The 26523-nt window shown below is 36.2% G+C and overlaps 2 protein-coding genes across 14 annotated transcripts in view; both read left to right on the top strand.

The window, feature by feature from the left end:
- The window catches only part of LOC139152663 (E3 ubiquitin-protein ligase TRIM45-like), a 401328-nt gene that overhangs the window by 206151 nt on the left and 168654 nt on the right, over positions 1-26523 (top strand). The gene's annotated exons all lie outside the window — the stretch shown is intronic.
- Positions 1-26523, top strand: part of LOC139152655 (ras GTPase-activating protein nGAP-like) — a 160114-nt gene that overhangs the window by 121890 nt on the left and 11701 nt on the right. For all 13 annotated transcript variants that reach the window (XM_070725917.1, XM_070725925.1, XM_070725918.1 and 10 more), the window contains 15 exons: positions 6230-6330; positions 9217-9335; positions 10741-10962; positions 13290-13391; positions 14018-14116; positions 15073-15158; positions 15573-15627; positions 17991-18114; positions 19860-20022; positions 20761-20840; positions 22298-22360; positions 23131-23324; positions 24260-24403; positions 24751-24841; positions 26016-26126. In XM_070725917.1, coding sequence (XP_070582018.1) covers positions 6230-6330; positions 9217-9335; positions 10741-10962; positions 13290-13391; positions 14018-14116; positions 15073-15158; positions 15573-15627; positions 17991-18114; positions 19860-20022; positions 20761-20840; positions 22298-22360; positions 23131-23324; positions 24260-24403; positions 24751-24841; positions 26016-26126 — 1754 coding nt within the window. The remainder of the gene's footprint in view (positions 1-6229; positions 6331-9216; positions 9336-10740; positions 10963-13289; positions 13392-14017; positions 14117-15072; positions 15159-15572; positions 15628-17990; positions 18115-19859; positions 20023-20760; positions 20841-22297; positions 22361-23130; positions 23325-24259; positions 24404-24750; positions 24842-26015; positions 26127-26523) is intronic.

Raw genomic sequence — 26523 nt, 5'->3', positions numbered from 1 at the left:
ATGAGAAAAATACATCTCATATGGAAAATTTTACCTTTGCATGACCTCAGGATTAATATTGCGTACTCATACATAACACAACAAGTGATATAAAACTCTGCGGTATTTCAAACTTTCACAATAGATCCACACATCTGTTCCTTTCTATCCTCAAGATTAAATCTATCCAGCTTCATAAAAGCTGGCGCTGTGTGTAGTGCTTCCAAAACGCATCCCTTTTTAGTGATTAATGTCCAAGCTGTATGTAGTAAATGTGTTTTCATCTATAGAGGTATGTTGCATCTACACAAAGCGTAAGCCAGCGGAAACGAAAATTTTATTATTTTTGGCATGCATCCCAATTTACCAGCAACACTGTCTCATATTGAACTGTATTCTCTCCAACATAGATCCTTTTTACTAGACATTGCATATTCCAAGGGAATGCACGGAACAGGTTGCCTATTCCCAGACAAAGCATTCCATGTTTTCATCATACAAGATGCAGAAGTCCTGGCAAATTCAGTTCATGTTTATGTCAAGTATATCGTAAAACTTACAAGCCTTATAAAACAGAAATGACAATTTCAATGTGAAATACATGTATTAAACGATAAGGAGTTTTAGCAGGATAGTATTCAAAGATACGTAACCCTGTGCATGTAGTCTAATATATCTATATAATATCCTTATGATTTATAGCTGATGGTGAAATGCTTTCAGTAATATGTGTTCAATTTTCTGAAAAATGACTGAGTATAAATAGAGAAAATAACGTTGGTGAGAGTTCACATAAATTGTGCTGAATTCTAAATCATTGATGGCAATTCACTGAAGCTCAAGGCAATACTACATGTAGTTAAGCTTGTGAAAATCAAAATAACCCACAATATCGCCAATAAAGTGTCAGGCAGTCAAATGATTGGGTGAACTCTCTCAAACTATAACTGTACCGCAATGTGTTTCCATATCTGAGCCCCTGTAACGGTATCATAGCAACCAACCCCATCACTTGGAGAGCTGTGGGTGCATATCTATGCCAACAGCAAAGAACTCAACTCAATGTTTTTTTCTAATGTCTTTTTTGTGAGAAGAGAGCAAACTTCATTCGTACCCATGGTTACCGGCAAGCACCTGTTGGAAACCCATATTTCATGTTACCCTTCAGAAATGTAATATTGGAATCATTTACATAAGTCAACCCACAATTAAAAGTCCCTTATTGAGTTAGTAGATCAGAGTCAGCACTTGTTCCAGTCTGAATGGAAATCAAAAATCAAGGGAAGGCTATGGGCATTTTTTTTTCCATTTATATCCAGTAGTGACATTTCATAGTATGACAGGGCTTAACATCAATGTACTTTGGCAATCCTTTCAGGAAGAAAAATGAGTTTGGCTTCCAGTGTATGAAGCCTGACCTTCTAACCCGTCAAAATCACCTGAAATACAGGCTAATTTCATTTCTGACCTTCTCTAATATAGCACAGTAAAATCGCTGATGGGAATTCTTTGTGATAAATGGGATATATTACTGGTGGAATTACTTGAATGTTGTTAAAGATCAGGCTGAAAATATTGAGTGCAAGACTTAAAAAAATGTAAAATGGGAGAGCACTCATGAATATCAATACTTCATCATTGATGGTGGCATGAAATACTGGGGTCTATTTCAAGTTACATCTTAATACATTTGTATTCTGTTACTGGTCTTTGACAGAGTGCAATCGAAGATACAATTACCACCAACAAATTGTGATTGTCTTTCATCTGATTTTGTATCGGCATAATAATTCAAAACTTGAAAACACAAGCGTAAAGAATATTTTATGACAGATTAAAAACCGCCTTACGGATGATCACAAGGTGTAACATTTTACAATAAAAAAGTCCAGGGCATGGCACAATTGAGCAATCAGTTCTAATGATAGTCAATAAGGTGATGATGAAGATGTGTCAAAGTACCACAAACCATCAACAAGTATCTGTCAATATTTCACACAAGCAAGGCCCTTACAGTATGCATGGCTTCATTATCACAACTTCAAGCGAACTCTTAGATTATCTGTGAAGACCAAACCGAATGATTTTTTTCTGCTCTAACTCAATTTCAAAAACTTTGTTGTACTACCTTTCAGTATTTTAATGAAAAAAGATTTCCTTTAATTTACTTTCTTTCATTCAAATCTTTAGCATCAATATCAAACCAAAATGCAGATTTTCATGGTCTTGTGGTAAATATTCATACATTATATTCAGTGTGCGAAATTAAGAGAAAATAGCTTCAGGTCATAAGGACCTGCTCCAAAGCAAAGCTTCAGGTCCTTACAGAAAACTGCCGGTCCTCAGTAAATGCAGTTGTTAACGACCTGTATTACCATTAAAGTCAACACCCTCTCCACCAATACTATGGCTATGCTTTTGGATGTTGTAAACATTCATAAGTAAGGGGAGTGTATGAATAAATTTTTTATGTAAACATTGATCACTACATCCTTTTATTATAATGTAAAACAGAAGGGAAAAAATAACTGGTTTGTATTTTGATATGACGTATGGATTACTTAAGTTCAACATTTTTCAAAAAATAAATATGCTTAAATGTGGCCTCTGTTGCATTCATGAAGAAACAGATGAAGTTATACTTTTAATCAAAAGGATAAGTATCGTAACTTTTTCCAGATTGTTTTTTCATACAAGTCTTTTCATTAAAATAGTATACGGTATACATATTAGATAAATTGACATTAAGACAAAAATCTACTACGAGAACAGTGCTGTCGACTAAACAGATTTGGTTTTGAACATGGGGGTATCTTTTAGCTCCATGGTTTTGAACTACATGTACGCCCGATATAAGGACTAGATGTTACACGACAGCGCAATTGTTCTACCTGCAGTCGACATGCAAGTTTACGTTTCGCTGCGTTTGTTTGTGGACCGCTAGAACATTTTGCTTGCTCGTTGGTCTTCAACCCAAAGTTCACAAGGCCGACTGTTGTACATTTTATAAAACAAAGCGGCCTTGTCGTAACAGTTTTGTCGAGTTGCACGATCCGTCTTGTATACTCACTCTCAGAGGCCGAGAGTAGGGCTTCAAATTGTTTCGATGTATACCGTTTTACGACTGGCGTTCAAAACTCACCGTCATCCTGGGCTGTAGCCTAAATGTCGCAAAAATTGCGTCTTTTAAGATTTTACGGTATCATTAACTGATCGTGTCGCGATGTTTTTCAGCAGTATCGAGTGTCTGTCAAACTTCTCAGTGTCATTTTTATAACTTTAAGCTTTCAAAGGGCGATGAGACCCAGCAATCGCTCAGGCAAAACTTTTCGATCAGAAATTATGCATTCATTTCCGCGAGTGACGTGTGCCGTTCATGTTGTCTGCAATTTCTATACGCTCGATCTTGATACCAAAATGAGAGCGGCGTTTGTCATGTGTATTTTTCCAATGAAATCTTGCTGCAGCAGCATATTAAACTCCTCTATGAACCGTTTATGTTTTGAACGCTTCTATTGAAAATCAAAGTAAAGAAAACTGAGTCAGTTTGATAAAATGAAGGGCTGTATCATAAATTCGGAAAAGTTGAAGTGTGGAACTATAGTTAAGTGATACTGGGTGTTGTCGTCATATAACACCGATATGCTAACATTACCAGGGGTACACTAACTAGACGAGTATCATTATAATATTATAGCGCATTGTTGCACCAATCAATTCATTCCATTGCTAGAATCTGCATGCACGGACGTAATTCATACTGATCTGAATATAATTAGCTGCACTGTGCTTTGCGCGCCGATCGCAGGGATTAGACTATTAGTAAATGTAAAATGTCGCAAAATAAAAAATTACTATGTTGCGACATTGTCAACCCCCTCCCTGTCTGGCGTACCGTAGCAAATTCCCTATTATCAGGACACGAAGTGCGATCAACCCTGTTGCCCCGCACTCCCTCGGTGGAAAACATAAATAGGTGCATGGCATTCAAGTCTGAATTACATGATTCAAAGTCAGTCATCATCTGCATCTGTTATAGGTCTTGACGGAGAAATTTTAATTATTTATTCCAAATTCCAGTCGGTCATAAGGACCGACATGTTGCTGAAAACTTTCGGCCCGAAGAGAAATCTGTCGGTCTCGGACCGTCGGACCGACGTTAATTTCGCACACTGATTATATTGCCAGAGAATTTGGTGTTTTGGATAAGTTTGGTCTTGAAGAGCATTCCTCATTGTCTGAGATGCAGTCGTGGTCTGTCCAAAGAAAGGAAAGTCATAAATTGATAATGAACTGATGAAAATAAAACTTCTACTCTGCCCCGATATCTTCGATCAAATTTGGATCACATGTCAGACTTGTTGTGAGAAATGACGGAGTACTGAGATAAAACTTGCTTTGTGTTTTGATAGATGGATACTCTGTTCAAAAATGATGAATATAACTTCAATGGATGGAAAATGTGTACATGTCAGAGGAAGCGATGAGCCAAGTCTAGATTCTGGTGGAAATCTATCTCAATAGTACAACTTTGTCTGGACACCCCAAAGGGAAATCAAGGAACTGCAGTCAAAAATCAGATACATATTTGCTGTTATCTGAAAAACCAGTAATCTTATTTATTCTTTATCTGACATACAGTCTGTATGCTTACTTTTTGCATTTACTTAGTGATTTCATGCTACCGCAAATATTTTTTCCATGAGAAATAGAAACACTTCATCAGCATCATCCTTTATCTGTATGCAAAACAATGTGTTTTCCAAAAACATTCCAAGAAAATCATGAGATCCTGTATTCCTTTGTCTCCTCAAGACATGTTCAGCTTGAGCTCTGAGTAACTGGCATCACAGGCAGGGTTTCTGCCAAAGAACTGCTTTAGGTTCCCGTTGTGATGTGCAGTCGTGTTGTGAGAAAACAGACTGAATCACAATTTGAAAAATTGTAGTGTGTGGTCTGACACGAAAGGAAAACAAACTTGAAACAATGCAAAGGTGTTTTGTTAGAAAGTGTCACTGTTTCTTTTTATTATTGTTGGTGGGAAAAAAGTGTGAATTGTAGAAACTGACAATAGGTCAGTATGGTAGCTACAGTGCATGGCATTCAGAGAAAAAGCAGTGTGATTCGACAAGACGCAGTGTGGAGGTGCTGGCTTTTCAATCAGTCAGTGGGAGGGAAAAGCTAAGTGTGAAACTGTCGAAGGAAGTTGTCTGCTTGAAAAAGTAGAACTGACAGCAAGATTCTGTAGTTATAAAAGAGAGAGAAGTTTTAGACTGTGAATGATTAAGTACATCAGATAAAATCAATGTGATAATGCAGTGCCACCTCTGGTGACAGGAAACCAGGATCATGATTTAGAGTTGAAACTCCGTGTGGAGTTTTTTTCTACAACAAATCTACTGACATACTGTGAAATATAGGTTCATTTTAGGAATTGAATTGGAGATAAGAGAAATCTGTCTGAATCTCTGCCGTGATCTAGATTGATATTCTGGCGCCTTTCACTTCTATAGGATAGGAAAATATGAAAACTGTTTTTAATGAATTCTACGGACAGAAGTTTTTATCTCTCATGGGTTTATTAAATTAAAATAAATTCTAAAACTTATCAAATTAACTTAGGTACTGCCTTACCAGTCGCCTCAACCTCATTTTCTTTTTCAGCATATTTGTTAATATGCAGAAATTTTACATGAAAATATAAGAATTTTCCCTTTTGTGTGTTCCTGAATGTTTGTCTTATTCAATGGATGCAAAGAAAAAAATTCTTCAATAATATTTTAATCAAGTGCCTCCATACTGTATATCAAACCAATGAGATACATGTTTTCAACTCCTGGTTGGACATGTCAGTAAGGTGTTTCAACAACATTCTATTTTACCAGACCAGGTAATATGTCAAATTTTGACAAGGTATAATATGTAATATATGGTATTTGAGCTGTATTTGGATTACGTTAATAACACCTTACATTTTCCAGGTTTGTGGTAACAACAGCTGTTATGGAACAGTTCAAATTAACACTTGTTTGAATGTTCAAACGGGTGTTCTGGGTTTATGCAACCTCCAGTAATGATAAAACCAAATACTCTGACATTTGCTCAGCATTAAAGATTTTCTTTCCACTTCCTGAGTTAATACCTATCATCCGGACACACCTTTTCTCATCGTCATAGTTGTATGTGACGTGCGTAACATCTGACATTTATGACTGATGATCTGAATTTTGTTTTGTTTTTTTCACAACAGATCCAGCCTATGAGAATCGAAGCAGGGCCCGGAGGAAGAGTGCCCCCACCACATCCACCCATGTGACTGTCATGGACACAGAGGGGTCACCCTCCAAGTTTGTAAGTTGCATTTTCTATATCTTAGACAATTTAACATTTGTATACAGGGAAGTCTGATTATATATACTTATGTGGGATAAATAATAATAGTAATTATAATTATTAAAAATGGATATCGTAGGGTTAATAACAGTACAATAATGTAACTTTATTGCATAACAACACACTTTTGGAAGTGTTTGGTAGAGCAAGTTACAAAATCAAACGTTACACACATAATCAGTGTATTCATCTAGATGCAAATCAGTGTTGATGATATATTGGAAAATAATAATTTTCAATATTTGAGAGAGAATTGTGTCCTGATGATAGGTCATGATACAAAATGCTGTAGTACAAAATTCTTAAAAGTCATGTTGCGACACAATTTTCATGGAGTATACAACAATGAATGTGTGTTGCCAAAAGATGTCCAGTGTTTTGCTGTTTCAGTTGTGTGAACAAGTTCTGTAACTCCATGAGTCAATAAGGCAGTGTATGATCCTACACTTAATAAACTAGTGATCACCAGCAAACAGCAATGTTTCAACTTATGGAACGTATGTTTCCTTAATCTTGATACGAGACACAGGTACATGAATTAGGTATCTTCCACTCGGTAATTGGATGGATAAGTTAGCGTGTACATTCAGTCTTGAAATTATCCAATTTACTAGTTTTGAAATCTCCTGCTCTATACAGTCATCTCGCCCATTCAGTTTTTCAATACACATAATTTGTGACCAGTTCTTAGAAATGTGACCTTGTTTGCAATATAGAAAAATCAATAGCGCAATTATACACACCTAGATGAAGTCATAGACTTCTAATCGATTTTCTTTAGCGTGCACTGCCCAACAGAATGCTAAAAATACTCTGAAGTTTTCAATGGAGCAGCCAGCTGCATATTAATACTTCATTTATTTTCAACACCTTGCATAAATCAACTTTAATAGATGAATTTAATGCTATAGCTGACACAAAAAATGTACTGACAGGCTCTGCAATAGATTAATGTCATTAGATTCTTCCTCTTTTGTGTGAAGCTGAACTCATGATAAACTGGAAATTACCAAACTCTCTCCTGTAAACTGAACATCAACAAAATCCAGATTTCTTTTCCTCTTAATTTCCTTTCCGTGGGTTTTCTAAAACTCGGCATTTAAGTGTGGAAGAATGGAAAAGTCGGTTAAGTAGCGTCAGAGTTTTGTCAGCAACAATGTAAGCATTTCAGAGGTTCCCCGCCAAACGATTGCATCAGTTTGATGGAAAGCTTAAGGACGTTTGAAACACCCAAAGTGTGCAAGACATGTTAACACGGCATGAAGTGGTAGAGGAAATAGATGGAAATTGGCACGGCAATTATATTAGGGAAAACATAAGGGAACAAGAGGTTTCTTAAGATTGAGAGGTTTTGAGATACTGTCTGGGAAAGCTCCCGTGGGGCTACGGTCTAATCCCCTGATGTTAGAACTGCAATCGATAAAATGCCATCAATTTGTAGCTGTTAATTTCCACAAACACAGCTCTTGAAAATACAAATCTCAAAATACCTACACACATCAAGCATTCTTGTCTGTCCGAAATTTTAGTCAAGACAGAAAATTGCACAGTAAGAAAGCCTGAGCGATTGATAATGGTTGCCATGGTAGCAGATGTTAACTTTCTCCATGACAAGAGTATGTTTGAAACTCAGATCAGAAAGTAGGTCGCCAAGGGTTACTTTATGAACAACAATTGCTGAGATACAGAAGAGCAATTCTTCTGGACAGTCAATGTTTTGTGTGGGCATTGATTCTACCATTAAAACCGTCACTGTGAATAGAATATGTTATGACAATAATCAGGGTAGTTTTACTGTTTGTTTTTGCCGTTTTTCTTACTTCAGTTGTTTGATCATGGCATTTTGAAAAGTTTTTCAAATGCATTCTGATTGATGATGGAGGAAAGGAGAAATCGTTTTGAAACAAATGTGCCATACAAAATAAATGTAGAGATTTTGTGTCTCTGGTGTTGTTATTGTGAAGTTTGGTAAAGTGAAATCAAAACCTAGTTTGGCTATTGTGTGGTCAGTTTTGTGTTATTATTTGAGCCATAGACACTGTAAATGGGAAAAATGTCTGCAAGTACAGTAGTTTATACTCACAGATGGAAAAATTGAAATTTTATAGTACAGAAGCAAGTTTGCTGTGATAAAATTTTTCCAGTCACTAAATTTTTTTAGTGAATAATTCCAGCCTTGGCAAAGTGCCTTGTTTCAAAATCATTTGAGTTCATCTAAAATCAGAGAGAAAAATCCGTCTGTTTTTTGTAGACTGTGCATTGCAGTTGACAATACTGTGTTTTTGCTTTGTGCAGACACTGGATATCACTATGTGCAAACTGCAAGCCTTACTTACACTTTAATATTGATACGCAACATTACCATGTTTAGACTAAGTGCACTGTTGTCAACATGCAATGTACATTGCCCTGGGCAGACACTGAATACTGCTGTAGGCTGAATAATTCTTCTGTTGTAATAACACACATGCCATTATCTGTTGTTATGTATTAATATACTTGGAAATTTGAAATTAAGATGGTAAAGTCTTTCTCCAATAAGCTGTTCTCTTTTTAATTCATGAAAAAAAGTATTCAGGTCTAATATAAGGTTTGTCATTATATATCTTACAATGTGGAATACTTTAGTCAGCAGAATGTTGAAACAGGATTTCAGAAAATGTTGTGAATATATCAATGCAAAATCTGAAATACTTCAAAAGGTTTGAATGAAAATATTTGTGGTCTTTTTTGGCATATGTGTGTATGAGCCATGAATTTTTGGATGACATTTTGCGGCCATTCACACTTTCATCTCGACTGAGTCATTAACAAATGATTCGCTCCTTTTCTCCCGTCTTCCAGGGATTTCTACCGAAGCGTATGAAAACAGCGTTAAAGAGAACGAAAAGTGCTACTAAAATTGACAGAAAAGCCACACCTATCAAAAATATCAAAGAAGAAGAAAACAGCGAAGAAGACATGTAAGCTAGCCTCTATGTTGCTCTTGCACAACGCTAGAGATTCTTCTGTTATGTTCATTTTTCATAAATTCAAAGCTGAGGAAGTTTTAATGAGTTACATTCATCAGCTGATTTGTATTCTGCTGTAATACTAAAGATTAAAAAATTAGGACAGCACTGTCAATAATCAGAAGACAGTGTTGCAAGCTGCAAAAGCAGAGTTCAGGCTCGTCCAAATTTGTCCCTAAAATAACCAACTACTAATAAGAAACATGAAACCCGGATGGATTATCGGGGTAATTTTGTTACAAGTAGAAAAATCTTTAAAATCAAGTTTATTTTCCAAGTGGATTGCCGAGGAATAAAAATGAAGCATTGGGAATTGAGACGGCGTGTGGAAGCATAGCTCCTGCCAATGATTTCCTCATGGCCACGAGAGTACTATGCCTACAACCTTTCTCAAATGTACACATGAAGACAAACTTCCATATGAAAGTACAGTGTACATGTGTCTCAGATTACTGATAATTTACTGAGATGCTGAACAAGGCAAGGACGTGAGTAGTGTTCAAAATAAGCATGATAGAAAAGACTGGAAATCGCTTTCCCAGGAATAGACGAGTACAATCATTTCTTGCATAGACATGGGATTAGCAGTTATTTTAAGATTTATTTTCATTCTTGTAGATGTCCATGAATATTATAGTTTGGAAAACGATGATTGAAATGATTAATGAAGTTGTCAAAAATGAAATGGTTATTTTCAGAGCGCTATTCTCAATTTGTCAGGTTCTCTCATTGAAAAGCTGAATAAAGTGTGTAACTTACTGTCAGAACTTTCTCAGAAAGCATTTTCAAAAATACATGTGATACACCAAAATTACTTTGACAGTTCTCAAGCAAAGAATTTCAAAGAAAATATTCAAGGTACAAAGCTGCCAGGTTCCTCATAGTATTCTGTAAAATTTACCAAATTACTGACAAATTCTCTTTTCAGTGACAAGAACTGTTTTCTGCCTATGTTCATAGATAGATAAATTGATTAGCACTGTAATCCAATAAAAAGTTCAAAAGAGAGAAGATGTTTTCCATTTTGAAAGCCAGTCCCTTAAGACCAAAGCTGTCAGTCAGATCTTCATATACAGTTACTCAAGAGGTTTTTCTACAAATGGCGTCTCATTGGTTTACACAGACATCAAACACCTGGAAAGTAACTAATAATTTTACATTTATTTTGAACGGATCCTTCAAAAAAGTGAAAAACTATTGCAGCAGAATTTTCCATTTCTTGCAAATATTTATTACAAATTGTTTCTTCAACATACCTAGATGTGTGTGTTTATGCATATAATCAGCTCTGTACACCGGTTCATCCACCAATCAAAGGTACCAGATCTTTAAAGCCTGTGTTCTGTCCTTCTCATAGGCCATTCCTAACACAGAAGTTGAAGACTTCCCGGTCACACGAGTCAGTACTGTCCGGAAGTACTGGCATGGAAGCCACTGACATGACACTGGATGATGTCCAGGTCAAACCGCTACACAGCAGTGTTCTAGGTCAAGACCATTGCTTTCAGCTAGTATCAACCATGGGTACAAAGTACTACTCATGTAGGTCTGCCACAGAGAGGGAAAAATGGGTTCAAAGGTGAGTCACCATGGAAACTAAAAAGTTTTCCCTGCTATCGAACAATGGACCAATCCCAGGCTGTGCTCAGTTTGATTGACAGCAGTCAAGCCAATAGGATGCACAGCCCATTTTTAAATCTGCATATGTGAAATAACAGTACACAGGTCATTCACAGTCCCCTGGGCATTGAAATCATACATATAACATACTACTACCAGCAGTGCATGTTTCCCAGGGCGTATTTTAATTTGCTTTGAAGAGGGTTAATGTAATTCATTTTCCTTGGAGCAAGCATTGCTCTGGTTTGTCCAATGTGAATTGAAAAATAGTTTATTGTGTATTCACCGTACACCAGAGATTGGAGATGTAGCTCCCCCACCTGCGTGTACATCTCAAGTGGCATTTGGAAAAGTGTTTGTTGCATTTAAGATTAATCCCAGATTAAATTTATCCAAACCGTGGATCAGCAGAATCTCAGGGGAAGATTGTTTAGGATTTTCACCGAAGCTTTAAGTAAATCTGGTCAGTGTTTAATCATTGATGACAATTTAGAAAATATTATTTATACGGGATAAAATGGTAATGGAAGATCGTTGTTGGGATTACAACTGGGAAGAATTAATAAATAAGCTGAGACTGCTCGTTACAATAGTTAATATTTATTGTGAAAACGACAATTTCTTATCATCTCTTGCTCCAAATTTAATTTTTACACATCTTCTCTAGAGTAAGACAGGTATTTTCCTAAGTCCAATATTGGGTACAGACCAAATCTATAAAAGATATGAAGGCTGGCTTTTGTATCTGTTGTCAGTTGCAGCCACAAAAAATAGGAAAATAAAAGCTTACAGCAGAGCATAAATGTAGTCCCTTGTAAATAATGCAAAGATGGCAGCTGGATACTAGCCAGCCAGGCCATAGTTTTGGAAAATGATTCATGGTTTGAACTTTTCATAGATTAATGAAGACACAAAGTTGCCTTAATGCATACTGTAAGGTTGGATTCGGAGATTACTGGAACTCATTGTGCAAATGTTTTCACATTTTCATCCATTATTTATCTCTCTCTGTGCATGATGGTTCATATGACATCTGGGGAATAATAAGGAACACTGACATTTTCCCATAATCAGAAGCCCGTTTCCTTTTTCCTTTGGCATTCAACATGAATATCGTGACTTCTTTTGTACAATCATGGCTATGGCAGGATAAATCTTAAGACAGGGAAAATTTCAGCGAGGGCTACCAGACCGGGGGATTTGTTGATTTCAAACAAATGTTGTGATTTGGAAACGTTCTGTGTTTCAGTAAATGGAGAGTTTCACCTACCATTTATCATTTACATTTATACAGTATGGACTTGAGTTGAAATTGACTTGTGAAGGGTGCAATGATATCACAAAATTTTAAAAGAGTGCTACTGAGACACAGATTCATATCAGGACTAATGGTGATTGATAGTGACTCAAATTTTAATAGTATTTTATTACTGTTGGTTTGCAAAAAAGTGAAGGAAACTTCTGAAAGCAACAGAAATAATTCAACATACAATATTCTGCTTCTTTCGTATAAAACAATCATTAGATGTCATTAGTGAAAGCTTTGTCTGTTCTGCGGCTGGCTTGTGAAAAGACTTATTAAGCTTAAAGTGATCAGGCAAATTGATAAACTCAGCATTAACATGTGCACCCCACCCCTACCCTAACCACCCCTCCCTTCCCAGTTCATAGGTCTGCCAATCCTCTCAAAAACTGTGGAGCTGTAGCTCAGTGTGGTGGTGAAATCTATTTCCATGGTTATTTATCAATTCCTTCCCAAATCACTTCGATTTTTTTGTTCCAAAGTTTTACATGTAATGACTCTGAGATATCTATGTTCAAATGTTGCTAGCTGCACAAAATTCTGTAATGAAAAATTAACCATACAGATAGAGATATGAAGGATCTCATACAGGTCAGAGTTTGAAAGTATTTCAATGATGACTAAATCATCACATCATAATTCAAAGATACATTTCTCTGTCATGGAGAAACCCTGTAATGGTTGTTGTCGCAGTCTTTCAATGCTCGACTCAAACACAAAAGATGCATCTGCCCAACTCCCTCTAGAACTGCTCATTTTTCACCAAAGCCTGTAATTACCAAGCGGAAATAGAAACTGATTTGTTTAAAATCTCTTTGAAAAGCAGATTGCTCTCATGAAAATTTCTATGCCGTAGAGATGAATCGCAAAACGGGAAAAGAAACAGGAAACTGAAAGCAGATAAAAAACAGTGTACATTAGCATTTGAAATCTCAATCATTTAATTTTTTCAATCATACATTTTTTTCAACTTTTTATTTCAGTCTTCGCAATACCATGCAGCCTGATAGAGATGAAAAATCCAGAATTGATAACACACTAACAATATCAATAATTGAAGCCAAAGGAATTCCGGCCAAGAAAAAGTAAGTGAGACATCCATTGAAAGAGTTGAAGTGACATGACTGCCCTGTTGTCATGGCAACTGCTTCACTGATTAATCAGAAAGTTTTGACTTCTGGAAAGCTATCACCATTTCTGCAAAATTGCGCTGCACCTCGTAGACCCCATCACGGAAATTAAACTTTTTGAAAGAAAGACAATCAGCAATACGCAGTGATACTAATTACCATACATGTGGTATTTTCAAAGTAGTGAAATCTTTTATCATTGGTTTCCATGACAACCATGTATAAAATTGAAAGAGGGATAAAAGTGATAACTGTTCCCTTAATGCATAACTGGAATATCATACGTTTTCTGCATTTCTTCCTACACTCTTGTTCAACAAGATCCTAGGCTTTGAATATCTATCAGTAAAATGTGCAACCAGAAGTTCAGAAGTTTACTGATAATCACCATTGTCTTGTCATTTTATCGCTGGTTTGAGATTAACATTTGCAAATGCAAACGTTTTCAGCATGTTTAATAGATTTAATGTGCAGAGTTTAGAGCAGCTGATGACATTCCCGTTGACTTTCCAATCATTATCCGTTTTTATTTGCAGAAGGAGGTACCATTGATATTTTCTAATATACTCTGCCTTTTTCAGGTACTTTTGTGAATTGTGCCTAGACGAAAATCTTTATGCGAGAACATCGTCGAAGGTTAAAGGAGAAATGCTCTTCTGGGGAGAACAGTTCTCATTTATGTGAGTACATAATGTCTTGCAGGCATTTCCCCCCTTTTACTTCCATATTACTCCCCAGTCGCCAAATGTAACCACCCCAGGGGATGATGGGAAAAGCTACACCAGGTCACGGTGTTGCCATGGTAACCCAGCTCTCTATCTCATAAAATATCGGGCTTTGTCAAGGCAACCGTGACTTGGCAGTGTAATATCAGTGGTATTTATTATGATGAATGATCAGAAATCCCAGCAGGCTACGTGAAAAAAAGTGTTAAAATAGCACGATTTTAACCCCCTGATTATTCCTGTGGCTCATGCAGCGATGTATGTGAATGTCTACCAATGTCTTTTTTACCCAATACGAAGGGGGAAATGCCTGCAGGAGAGATGCCAAAGCAAAGTTCAAATTTAGCGTTTTCTTTGTGATTGTACTCTGATTGGCATAATGAAGACATATGTTAGGAGATATAAATCATACAAATTGAAAATATAAAATTGAACTGCCAGTTCAATAATTGCAAAAATGGCCGTACAATTTAGTATCTAAACAGTCAACAAAGAGTTATACTCTCAAATCACTAGTCATAATCAGTGATGCTGTAATGTGGTAAATGATGTATGTATTTTTAAACATTTTGTATTTTGATTGTTTGATATTAAACTGTCCTGTCAAGTTTCACCATAGCTATGGATTTCATAAGTTTTACCATGGCGATGTCATCTTGATTAGCATAAAATCAACCAAAAATCCATGCTTGCAGTCAATGAAATCCAAATGAGTCATTTATTATTTGAAATACTTTACCAAGTTCAGAACAGTAAATGTTACCATTGTGCCATTGCTTTCATTGACAAATTTTACATCAAGGTCACATACAATTTCATGACATGTTTGATAGTGTAACATTTGTAAACAAACAATGTGGAGTTATTTATCTATTGATATATTTGTTTTGTTTGTTTGTTTAACAATACAGGAGTCTTCCAAATGTTGCCACACTCAGTGTTCACTTGTACAAAGACAGTGAGAAGAAGAAAAAGAAAGACAAAAACGGATACGTTGGTGAGTAGACTCGAATTGTCACATATTTAAAAACCATACAGTAGACAGTGTCATCCCCAAAAAACCTCAGTTAGGAGTCCTTTGTTTCCATTGGGTAAAATTGAGTCTAACCCCCACCCCCATCCCCTTCTCCCCATCAAAAAAAGCAAACAAAACAAAAAAACAGTTTGGGTCCTTTGTTTATTTTGGGTTGAAATTCAGTTTCAGGTTTCCATAAGAATGAGGAAAGCTAGATTTATTAGCGTTCTTGAAACAGTTACATAAATGCTGACTCATATTTTCATTGTAAATGATACAGAACAAAAAAATGAGTCTTCAAAACTTTCAAATGATCAATGATATACACTGTATATAGTGTTGCAGTGTCTCCTAGAAAGTTAAACTGACATTTTGTGTTTTTTTGTACTGACACAGGAAGTGTGCAAATACCGCTCAGTGCCATCAGTACAAGACAAGGCGTTGAGAAATGGTGAGTCAGTGGTTTTCACTTTTTGCACATGAAAAGCACGGTAGCATGGCACAGATTGGAGTTCTATGGTAGGAATATTCCACCGTACTAGTCATTATACACAAACGTTTCTTCACCAAGGGCAAGAAAGGAGAGAATTGAAGTGTAATTCAGGGTGAAAAGTAATCACAGAGGCCGAGAAAATGAAGATTTACCGAGGGTCAAATGCAGGGATGGAAAAATTTCCAATAAGTAATGCATAATATGTGGCCTTAGGGTTAGAGGGCAGTCAGAGGCAATGCATTAGGGTAATGTGTTTGCCAAGTGTGTTTGCAGAGTAAGCGATGTGAAAACTCAAGTTGAGATTACCGTGGTATGCTGGGAAGGATTCCGTAAGTCTTTACAGTATACAGCATAGTATACAGCAATTATGTCAAAAATACAGAGTAATAGTTATCGGTATCAAGATGAATATTATTGAAGAAGTATGTTTACCCTTTGAGCACCAAAGTCAATTTTCATCGCCTTTATAATACCCTAGTCAATTTTTTTTCAGATTTCTGCCAAAATTTTGATAAACGCTTCAGCTAACTTGATGTGATGTACATTGGTCCAAAATTATCCAAAAAATTGCAGAAAAATTCAAAAAAATTGGTAAAATGTTGTACTAAAATTTTTGAGGGAAAAATTATAGCACTCAAAGGGTTAATACAAAGATAATAACAAAAATATCAAAAAGTAAACAGTCAATGGAATTTGGAAGAGACAGTTTATTTTCATCAGAATTCCAGATCACTGCGAGGTGCTACGTTGCAATTTTGATAGGTGCTTTAGTATCCCAGGTAACAGATCAGTGCCTGTGGGACATTTTTTGAGTTGATTGAATTCCGCAGATGGTTTAAAAAGTGATGGATTCTTGGAGATATGGATTAGGATCATTGTTATTGGCGTCCTGAGACTGTGTCCTTCCCTTTTCGTTCTGTAAGCAGTGTTGCCGTGTCAAGGCGTCCAGCTGATGTTGGCATTGAAGTTTTTTCAGCTGTAAGAATTTGCAGTTACAGATGTATGAAAACACAAAGCCTGGCAAGGCATTGTCTTGTTTGTTGCAGGCAACATGAAAAACCGGAAGTTAATTTTCTATATGTAGTAAATGAAGTGCAGACTGATTAGTTTGAAAGTGTAAACATATCATTGCACCCAGAACATTCAGCTGCTTTCAAAAATTTCATTCATTCACCATTAAAAGTGAAGACATATCTCATACAACTTACAAGGTCCAGTTCATGACAATTCCTGCATTTATTCTGAAATAATAAATTTCACAAATTTCCCTGAAATACAAGGCCATACAATGATCAAGATACTCAAGGACTGTTTAAATATATTTGATCTCTATGTATATGTTGCACATAACAGAACTTCTGCAATGTATAAGTCACATTTAATGGATTTTTGAAACTTTCATGCTATAGATAAACATAGCATTGATAAACACTAGTAGCTGAAATGACACTAATGTGTTAATTTGTCTCTTTCAAAGTCTGCATTCTTTGCCATTTATTTTATAATTTCACTGTATTTCCTTATCAATAGTGAGTGTACAAGTATATTATTCAGAAATAATTATTAGAAGTATTAAACTTTTACCAGCAAAGTTAGAAGTGTGTTTCAGGTAGTTTGAAATCTTGAATATGAATAATCAGCCGCACAAAGATAAGTCGTCTCTGAGACTGATTCACGTTCCATCAACTTGAGATGAAGGATGCGTCTTGTTGACTTCCAGACAGCTACTTATCAAATGTCATTAGAGATTGTATTCTTTGTGAAAGTGGATTCAGATTTGAAGCGTTTCCAAATCACTAAGCTTTTCAAATAGTATCCTTGTTAGTCTTCCACTGATTACTGACTAATCATCGTCTGTCTGTGTTGTCTCCGACTTTGCAGACGCATGGATGTCAATTCTTCCTAGCTTTGCTTTCTGCCCGGCTTTCTGACATTTTAAAAAATGCTTTGATAGCAGATTGAGATTGAGATGAGATCAAAGAAATAGAGCAACTTTTGTACGTTGACAGAAAATGGAGTTTTTTACGCAATTTGTGTCAACATCAAAACACGTACAGATGAAATGAAAACAAGACTTCTTTCAGTTTTATTGTTCGTGACTTCACAACTCTCATCCTGTGATGTTTCTGAAAACACCAATGAAAATTGCTGAAGTACAGTTTAATTCTACAGGTTCACAATGATAAGCCAAAGAAGAGTTATTTGTAGATAGTGCAGAGAAACCCCATATCCATGGAGAGTTTCTCAGATTTTATGAATCACAGCTTAAAATCTCAAAAGTCAATGACTTATCTCTACTTTATGGTTCTATCATTTTCCAGGTATCCATTGAATTCTACTTTAGCAAGGACAGGCAGCAAAAGTGACGGGCCATCACTGCGTATAAAAGCCAGGTTTCAGAAGACACTTATACAACCATTGGATCAGTACTCAGACTTGTTGGAGGTAAGAATTAACATACCTACATTAAGCTTCATTGATGTTGTGTGACACTTATAGTATTATTATACTGCAATGTGGCCATATTTGCTCCATTGTGCATTTCTTGTCTTGTAATTCTCAAATCATTACATCATCATCATTAGACTCCAAGAAATTGTCATCAGAGCATTCCATATACAAAAAAAAAGCAGTAACACATTGATTTGAAGTTATCTTCTTTGATTTTCTCAACAGCAGCCATCTCCCATTTACATTCAATATAATCACAAGTACTTTTGAGTGTATGCATCTACATTTTGAAGTAGTTCATATGATTGTTGCAATAAGTTCCAATTGTTATAATCGTTCATACAGATAATTTTGAATGAAATACATATGAAGTGTATAATGTTCAAAGTACATACTGATCTTTACAAAGATCATTAAAAAATTTCCTTTATTATTATACATTACCTTTCACAACAAAAAGAATTACTGGAGGAGAGACTTAACAAATTTTTGCATTATTGATCAGATTGATTCTTTGAACCACTGGAGGCAAGTAATAACATTCACAGATGCATAATTTATCGGCAAAGTGGGTGGCAAAGCCATACATTACTGGAGGCGAGCATTCACAAACATAGAAGACAAGCAGAATTTGGCACCATGTGACAGACATGTTGCTGCCAATTGATTATGGAGTCGTGACCATCAGCTGGAATAGCAGCATTGAAATGTTACAGGAGGGTTCTGGTCTGTTGACTGATGCACAGAACTCCCTTAAAAAAGTTGTCTTTTCCTGTGAAAAAAAGTTGAGTCAGGTTGAAGTTATCTTGGTAAAATATGCTGTCAGGAGAAATAAGTGAAACTAGTGATGATAATTTATTTTAATACCAGTAAGAACATGATATAAGAATGTAGAGGTATAGATAGTGGTTACGTATTGCCGTTGATTGTGTGGAAAAGTTGACTTTAAAACTTTTAGAGTGGAGGTATGGTCTAGGGGATGGTGACTTCAAGACCTGGGTGTCGTCAGAGTAGCAGACTTACTATCAGAGAATGGTGAGTTTGAGACTCTGGTATGATGTTGTGCCCTTGAGAAAGGCACTTTATCCCTCATCGCTTCATTAGCCAGTGGGTACCTCATCATGTAATTAGGCAGTGGGTATCTTGTCCTGTAAATGTGCTTCACTGATGGAATAAAAAATTGTTTTGCAATTGCGGAGAAAAGGCAAAGGCATGTAATACCTTTCTTTAAGGTAGAATGCACCTGGGGGACAGATATTCGGACTCTCAAAATTTTACAACTCTCTTCTGATATACCACTTGTGGGGGTTCATTTTAAAGCTTTTGGTGTTAGAAAACTTTTCACCGGCTTAGCTTTTCGAAATTCAAAAATTTTTATTTATTTTTCTCCGTAGAGTTAACACAGGGATGGCGGCCATTTTGAATTTCAAATGTTGGTAAATCTTGGGTAATTTGTTTCTCTAGTACTAAAATTTGCACGTTGACTCCCTATTTTTATTCTTGATATCGAAAGACAATGGTTGAAAGATTCCTTAATTTGAAAGTTTGAGCAAAAGTTTAAGTCTTTCTCTTTCGAGGTGCATAGTACCTTAAACAGTATGTGCAACACAATCCAACAGCTGTCTGTTGATTACAATCATAACCTATGATTCAATACAACAACCAGTATTCTTAAAAAAGTACCTTTGATTGTGTGGACTGACATTTGAAATTTTTGTCTTTTTTTTTTTTTTTTGCAGTATCTCAAAAAGAATGCTGTGACTTTGTGTGAAACCATGGAACCACTCTTAAATGTAAAGACAAAAGAGGAATTATGTGTGCAATTGATGAAAATATTCCAACATGAAGACATAGCTCAGGAATTCCTTGCCAAAGTTGTGTCCGATGAAATAGAGAAACTTGGTAAGTTCCTAGCAAAAATCTTGCGACAAAAAACTCAGTTGCAATTTATTCCTTTGGTATGCTATGAATGAAGAATAATGATATTAATGTGTAGTGAACAATTTTTGTTCCAAATTTCATGACTAAAATTTTGCCTGCATATCAGCTTGTATTTCTGTTGCTGAACTGATTCAACAATGTGACAGTCACAGATTATATCACATGGTTTCGTTAGTCCTATAATTACTAAAAAATTGATACAACTGTATTATTTCCAATGTCAAAGTGGATGTCTACACGGGAAGTGGGATGAAAAGGTTTAGAGAAGAGTACGTACAACACTACTGTGATCTCTTCACGCTTCCATCACCTAATTTTGCCACAAAGCTCTTTTCTAAACCACAGTACAATTTCTCTCAGGGAGTCAAACTATCCTCAGGTCTTGTGAAACAGTATTATTTGGCAAAATGACTTGGGAAAAGCAAATGTTAACGTAAGAATGGGAATATTGCTGATGACGGAAAAGAAATACGCTCTGTCTTTTTAAATCAACAAATGTCAGCAGTTAAGGCAAGACAATCAGAGTGCTTTCTATTCAGTGTTGATGTTAATGTCAAGTGTTTTCTCTGTGTCATTAATGGCATCACAGATATTTCATAGTCTGCAGAGCCACTCATTACACACACATACTTGTCGGTGCATAGATGATTACCAAACGCCTCAATGATCACAGAAGTTTTTCTTTCCTTAATTTCTCAGCAAATGACAGTCTTATTTTCCGTGCCAACTCCATAGCAACCAAGGCCATGGAAGCATACTTAAAACTGGTTGGAGACAAGGTAGGTTTCAGTTTTACACAGAGGGGGAAATGTTTCTACAGGTTTAATGCCAGATTCGTGGATGTTTGGTGACCAGCTAGGCTGCCAGGGATTACAGGTTCACTTCATTTCTGCCATGAATTATCAGTAGCTGAACTGATGAGTTAATCTCCATGCTGGAGTGAATCTTTGTCAAGACTGGACCTCTGTCACGTGATGACCTGTGGTTTTTCAATTTTTACATTACTCTATCATTTCATGGCTTTTTTATCCAATTCTTGCTTCAGTGCAAAAATATATGTTCAACCACAAAAACACCACACCTGACTACATTATGAAATCAGGGAGTGTTGCAAACAGTGATTGCCATGCAATAAACAACACTGTTCACTACTCCACTCCGACAAGAAAGTGCTGTACTTTAAAAAGTTGACATTCTGCAAATTTAAGTACAAGTTCATAAGTACCATGCTTTAGAATAGGGCCATCATAGTCTAAAACTTGGTCAAACAGATGTATAGGGAAATGTAGATGAAAGATTGTCGGGTTGAAACGGTCATAACATAATTCTGCTACCCTTCAAAGCAGAAGAGTTTGTGTTCATAAGAAACATGAATTTTGAATACTATAATAATAATTATTGCATATTCTGTCATGCAGTGAGTTAACTGTACCAGTATTAGCACAAATGTAAATACATCGCAGCCAATTTGTCCCAATTTCAGAAGTACATAAAAACTGAAGAAATTTTCCACAGTTTTAGTCTCTTGAGAGCTGTTATATTTTATGTTCATCGAAGTCGTTTATGGCCCTGCATATACCATTAGCTCCGGCAATGAATCCTAGCGCCACCCGTAAATTTCACCACAAGCAGGGAGGTTTTTTATCACCCATGCAGCGGTGTACATTATGTTTGAATGAAGATGGGTGAAAGGAGTAGAATTATGCTTCAGCTTTATTGTTGTGACAGATGTTTTACAGCAATTCAGATGATCTTATTGGATTTTATCATGTAAGCACGGTCTGTAAATTACCCCATCAATAGTGATTGTGTAGTACCCAACGTGTCATCAATAGTTGCCGTGTACCAGGGTTGTCCAACTATCACAATTTTTCTTCAGACTCACATACAATGATTATTTCCTTTTTATCGTGGCATTTGCAAAGAGGGAAAAGGAAGAACAGGGATAAAAAAAAATAAAGCTGGCAATGAAAAGGAAAAGAGAATACATGAAGTGCAAAATGTTTTTTTACGTCTGATTTCCGTTTTCAGCTTCGAATCACAGCTTGACTGTTAGAATCAATACGTTCCATTTGTGATGCTGTTCAGTGGCATCAAGCCCCCCCCCCCCCCCCCTCCCTCAGGTTCAAAGGTCATACTATTCAATCAACAGGGATGGATGTAGTTATGGAACGTGTGATATTAATCACTTACACTTTCGTTTTCGCCTCACTCTCTCTCTATTTCACATTGACAGTACTTGAAGGACACTCTAGGGGATTACATCAGCACCCTCTATGAGAATGATGAAGACTGCGAGGTTGGTTTTCACAAATTTCTTACTTTTCCCATTACTCCGGAAACAGATATTAATTACTCACAGTGCAAGCTTAACACCCAGTTTTCTGGTCATCAAATGTAATTGCTTCATCAACGGAAAGCGTTGGGAAAATAGTTTGGCTGCGGTGAACTTGTAGATACTGTGTTGATGAAGACTGTGCACTCATCCTTTGTACAACTCAGGCTGTGAAAAATACTCATTGTTATTCTGAACAACAGATTGACCTGATGTGTCCTATATTAATTATTCATGACATCTGAACTTACGTTTGAACTTTGCCGAAAGTAAAAGGTTATGTCTATAGTTTTAGCCCATGTAAAACTTTCTGATTGATTGGAAATTAAGCCGCTGTTTTAACCAACCAGTTTCAAGAAGTTCAGATGAGTATATACCCATTAATGGAAAAGATGACCATTTTTTATGATGTTTGGCTATTTGTGTCATTATTATTGTTGTTATCATCAGCGGTAGGTTATCAATTTTAACTTTCAACTGATAGTTTTGATTTTTTATTTTTTGTTTACGCAAGAAATTTATTATCTTTGTATTGATGAATTATACTTACAAGCATGGTTAGAACAGACTTATTAATGTCAATAACTAGGCCAGTAGAAAATGATCCATAAATTTTCATTTTGCACTGAAAAAACAGCTTGTAAATCAGTTCTATTAAAGCCATTACTTGAACCAAACCCATCCCAGCCACATCTCTGACCGCTTTAACATTTTTAAAAATCTACTCTTTACAGGTTGACCCATCCAAGGTGTCAAGCAATAACATGCAGAATCACCAGTCAATGCTGACAGTGCTCTGTGAGATGGTCTGGTGTAAAATCATCAATTCCTTCAGTATCTTTCCGTCAGATATCAAAGCTGTCTTCCACAGTTTCCGCAACCTGTGTAGTGAGAAAGACAAAGAGGAAATAGCTGATCACTTGATCAGGTATGTTTGTGTCCAGGAGGATCAGTCAGATGGAGGGGGGATTGGTGACAAGAATGACTTGATAGAAGGGGATAACTAGGGAGGAAGATTGGAGGGAGGGGGAACCCAAATGTGTTTATGGTGTAGGTTGTAACAACATTAGAGGAAAGTCAGTAGATACGCCTGTAAATAGAAATTGCATCAACTATTTGTAACATTAGAGAACACTATAAAACAAAAGACGTGTTCTAACAAGAGTTTGTGTTCTGGTTTCCGTGATCACAAGCTTAACGTTTTTCAACAGTCTCAGTACACTACAGGCGTTCAAAAATGTTTGAACATGTTTAAAATGCAATAACATTTGAAATTTGTGTCAACTATGGTTTATTATACACGGTTAAATCAGGGAACATGAAAAGTGATGGCTAGAAACGTCAGCGCTCTATGTTTCCATGGCAATTAGACCCACAATATTTATCCCATTTGCCAGTAATAGTTGTCGTACGATAGGAAGACCTGACCATGCCCTTTGCAGATCTTTTGGGAATTAGGGTGATCTTTTAGAATGAGACGTTGTACAAGTATTGCTTTGGCAAGGTAAATGCCACCCATAGATGTCAGCATCACTGAAGTCAACTTATCTTCATTTAGGTTAATGTCTTCCTGTAATCAGCCCAAATAGCGCAAGTCGTCCCCAGCCAAATAAATCAGTGTGGCAGACTAGATACAGCCATTTATCACAATCTATTATACAACAGCATAGTCCCCGCTGTATTTGAATCGTAACTTGTAACATTGACATGCACCTGGTGATGGCTCCCTATTATTGTTTTGACATAATATTTGTGACTGCAGTCTTTGCCGCTCCTTTTTCGGGTGCCTTTTGTCTAAGAAATGTGTCTCCATCTACTACAAAGTGATGTTTACTAAAAATTTTTCTCAAAATTTCTTTACAGTGCGTCCATATTCCTGCGCTTCTTATGTCCAGCTATCATGTCACCAAGCCTCTTTGACCTCATACAGGAGTACCCTACAGAGAAGACGGCTCGAACGCTGACCCTCATAGCAAAAACTGTACAGAACCTAGCCAACTTTACAAAGTAAGTGAGGCAGCCAATTTTCAAGCCAGCTTTGCTTAATTAGGCTGTTGGTGTACTTTACCGAGTAAAATAAGCTACTTCTTGTTCAGCAATTTTACAAGTTTGTAAGGTAGCTTTTCTTGTCAATGTATGGCATCCATCTGTTTAAAGAAAATTTTGCAGAGTATGTTAGGGTACTCATTCAAATTCTGTCACTTCACTGCATAAGTCAGGTTGTCATTTTATATGCTTTTTACAAAGATAGGAGAACGTTGTAAACTACAAAACCTCAGAAAGCAAGTCAGATTAAACAGATCTATTTTGCCTGTCTGGAGAAACTCACGTGATGAATATAAATTACTTTACAGGTTTGGCACCAAAGAGGAATACATGGTGTTTATGAATGACTTTGTGGAGAGAGAGTGGAGCAGTATGAAGACATTTTTGCATGAAATATCAGTGAGTAACAATTTCCTGATGAATTTTCTGGCATTCAGCTTTTCTAGTACTATTTTAACCAAAAGTATATATTTTTTACTGAGATTTATCCAGAAATGGCAAAGGTTTCCCGATTCTGCCTTTCATCAAATTTACTTAAAGGCTAGCAATTTTAAAGAGAAGTTAGAGTTACCTGGAAAAAGAAGAGTTGGCGAAAAATTTATTTTTATTAAGATGTCAGTCATGTTTGCTTAGCTTTACTTGGGAAATACTTTTCTCAAGTTAAAAACTGTAAATATTATCAAACTGTAATTATTATCTGTAGATATTTAGCTTCTTTCAAGCATAATTCTTGTATTCACTCAAACACACCTGTTCCATGCTATGGCCTATGAATATCTCGAACAAATTTTTAAAAAGTATTATGGGATGTATTGCTCTGCCAGTGCCAGCATTAGGGGAAAAGTATTATGGGATGTATCAGTGCCAGCATTAGGGAAAAGTATTATGGGATATATTGCTCTGACAGTGCCAGCATTAGGGAAAAGTATTATGGGATGTATTGCTCTCTCAGTGTCAGCATTAGGGAAAAGTATTATGGGATGTATTGCTCTGCCGGTACCAGCATTTGGGAAAGTTGTTTTCTTGCTAACAGGATTATTAATAGACTTCAAATAATGGAATTCATACAGCGGAAACAAACCAAATGCAAATTACCCCTGTACAATTGATGACATTTAAAATTTTCTGAATCTCAATCCATCGATAGATGTAAAATCCCCTGAAGTATGTTTCCATGACAACCAACAATAGAATAATCTACCCCAGTCGTCTTCTAAAATAGAAAGAATAATTACAGTTGGTAATTCCATTTTCTGTAACATATTCAGTAACAGGAATTAATATGTTCAGTCAGGTGATAAACTATTTGAACTCATAGCATGACAATGCATTCAGAGCAGCTAATGATAATTTTGCTGTATTTTTAAATTAAATGCAGTTCATGCATCAGTGCTCATCAAAGTGTTTCAAATACACTGTATATCTCACAAAAAATATAGCATAACTTTCTCATCAGAATATTTGGAATTCTGTTTTCCCACACCGCCATGCCAAATCATCCCCATTCCCATGAATTCATTGTTTTCAATACCTAATAAATTGATTTACAACTAAATTTTTTTGATGATTTCAGGGTCCAAGTGATGAAGGAAATGTTGTGAAGTTTGATAGATATATTGATCTTGGCAGAGAACTTGCAATACTGCAGTCACTGCTGACGGAAACCATGGACCTGTGTAATAAGGTTAGTTTTAGTTTGCCCTTGCCAAGTTCAAGCTCCTCAAGTCTGTCAAGTTTGCCTTCCTGGAGTTATAAAATATTTCAACTGATTGCCGGATAAGCGATAGTTCTTTGTCACATAAAGACAGATCTGAAATTTTTTTCATGTTTTTAAGTTCAGGGTGAAAATTTAGAAAATACTTCTGTCAACCAATGCAGTTGTGCCAATATATACCTTTGAATCTAACATTTTGTGACACATATTTTCATTATCATGCAATTATACCACTTAAAGTCTTTATCCGTAAGTTCGCAAGGCAAGGAAGCCTCTTATAGAAAATGGCAAATTCTATTTAAGCGAAATGAAAAAATGATATTTGAAGATTATCAGATACAAGATTGAGAATTGTCCTAGAAAAGAT

The sequence above is a fragment of the Ptychodera flava genome, chromosome 16, assembly GCF_041260155.1.
Source record: "Ptychodera flava strain L36383 chromosome 16, AS_Pfla_20210202, whole genome shotgun sequence".
NCBI classification, from domain to species: domain Eukaryota; kingdom Metazoa; phylum Hemichordata; class Enteropneusta; family Ptychoderidae; genus Ptychodera; species Ptychodera flava.
This window is presented reverse-complemented; position numbering and strand designations above follow the sequence as displayed.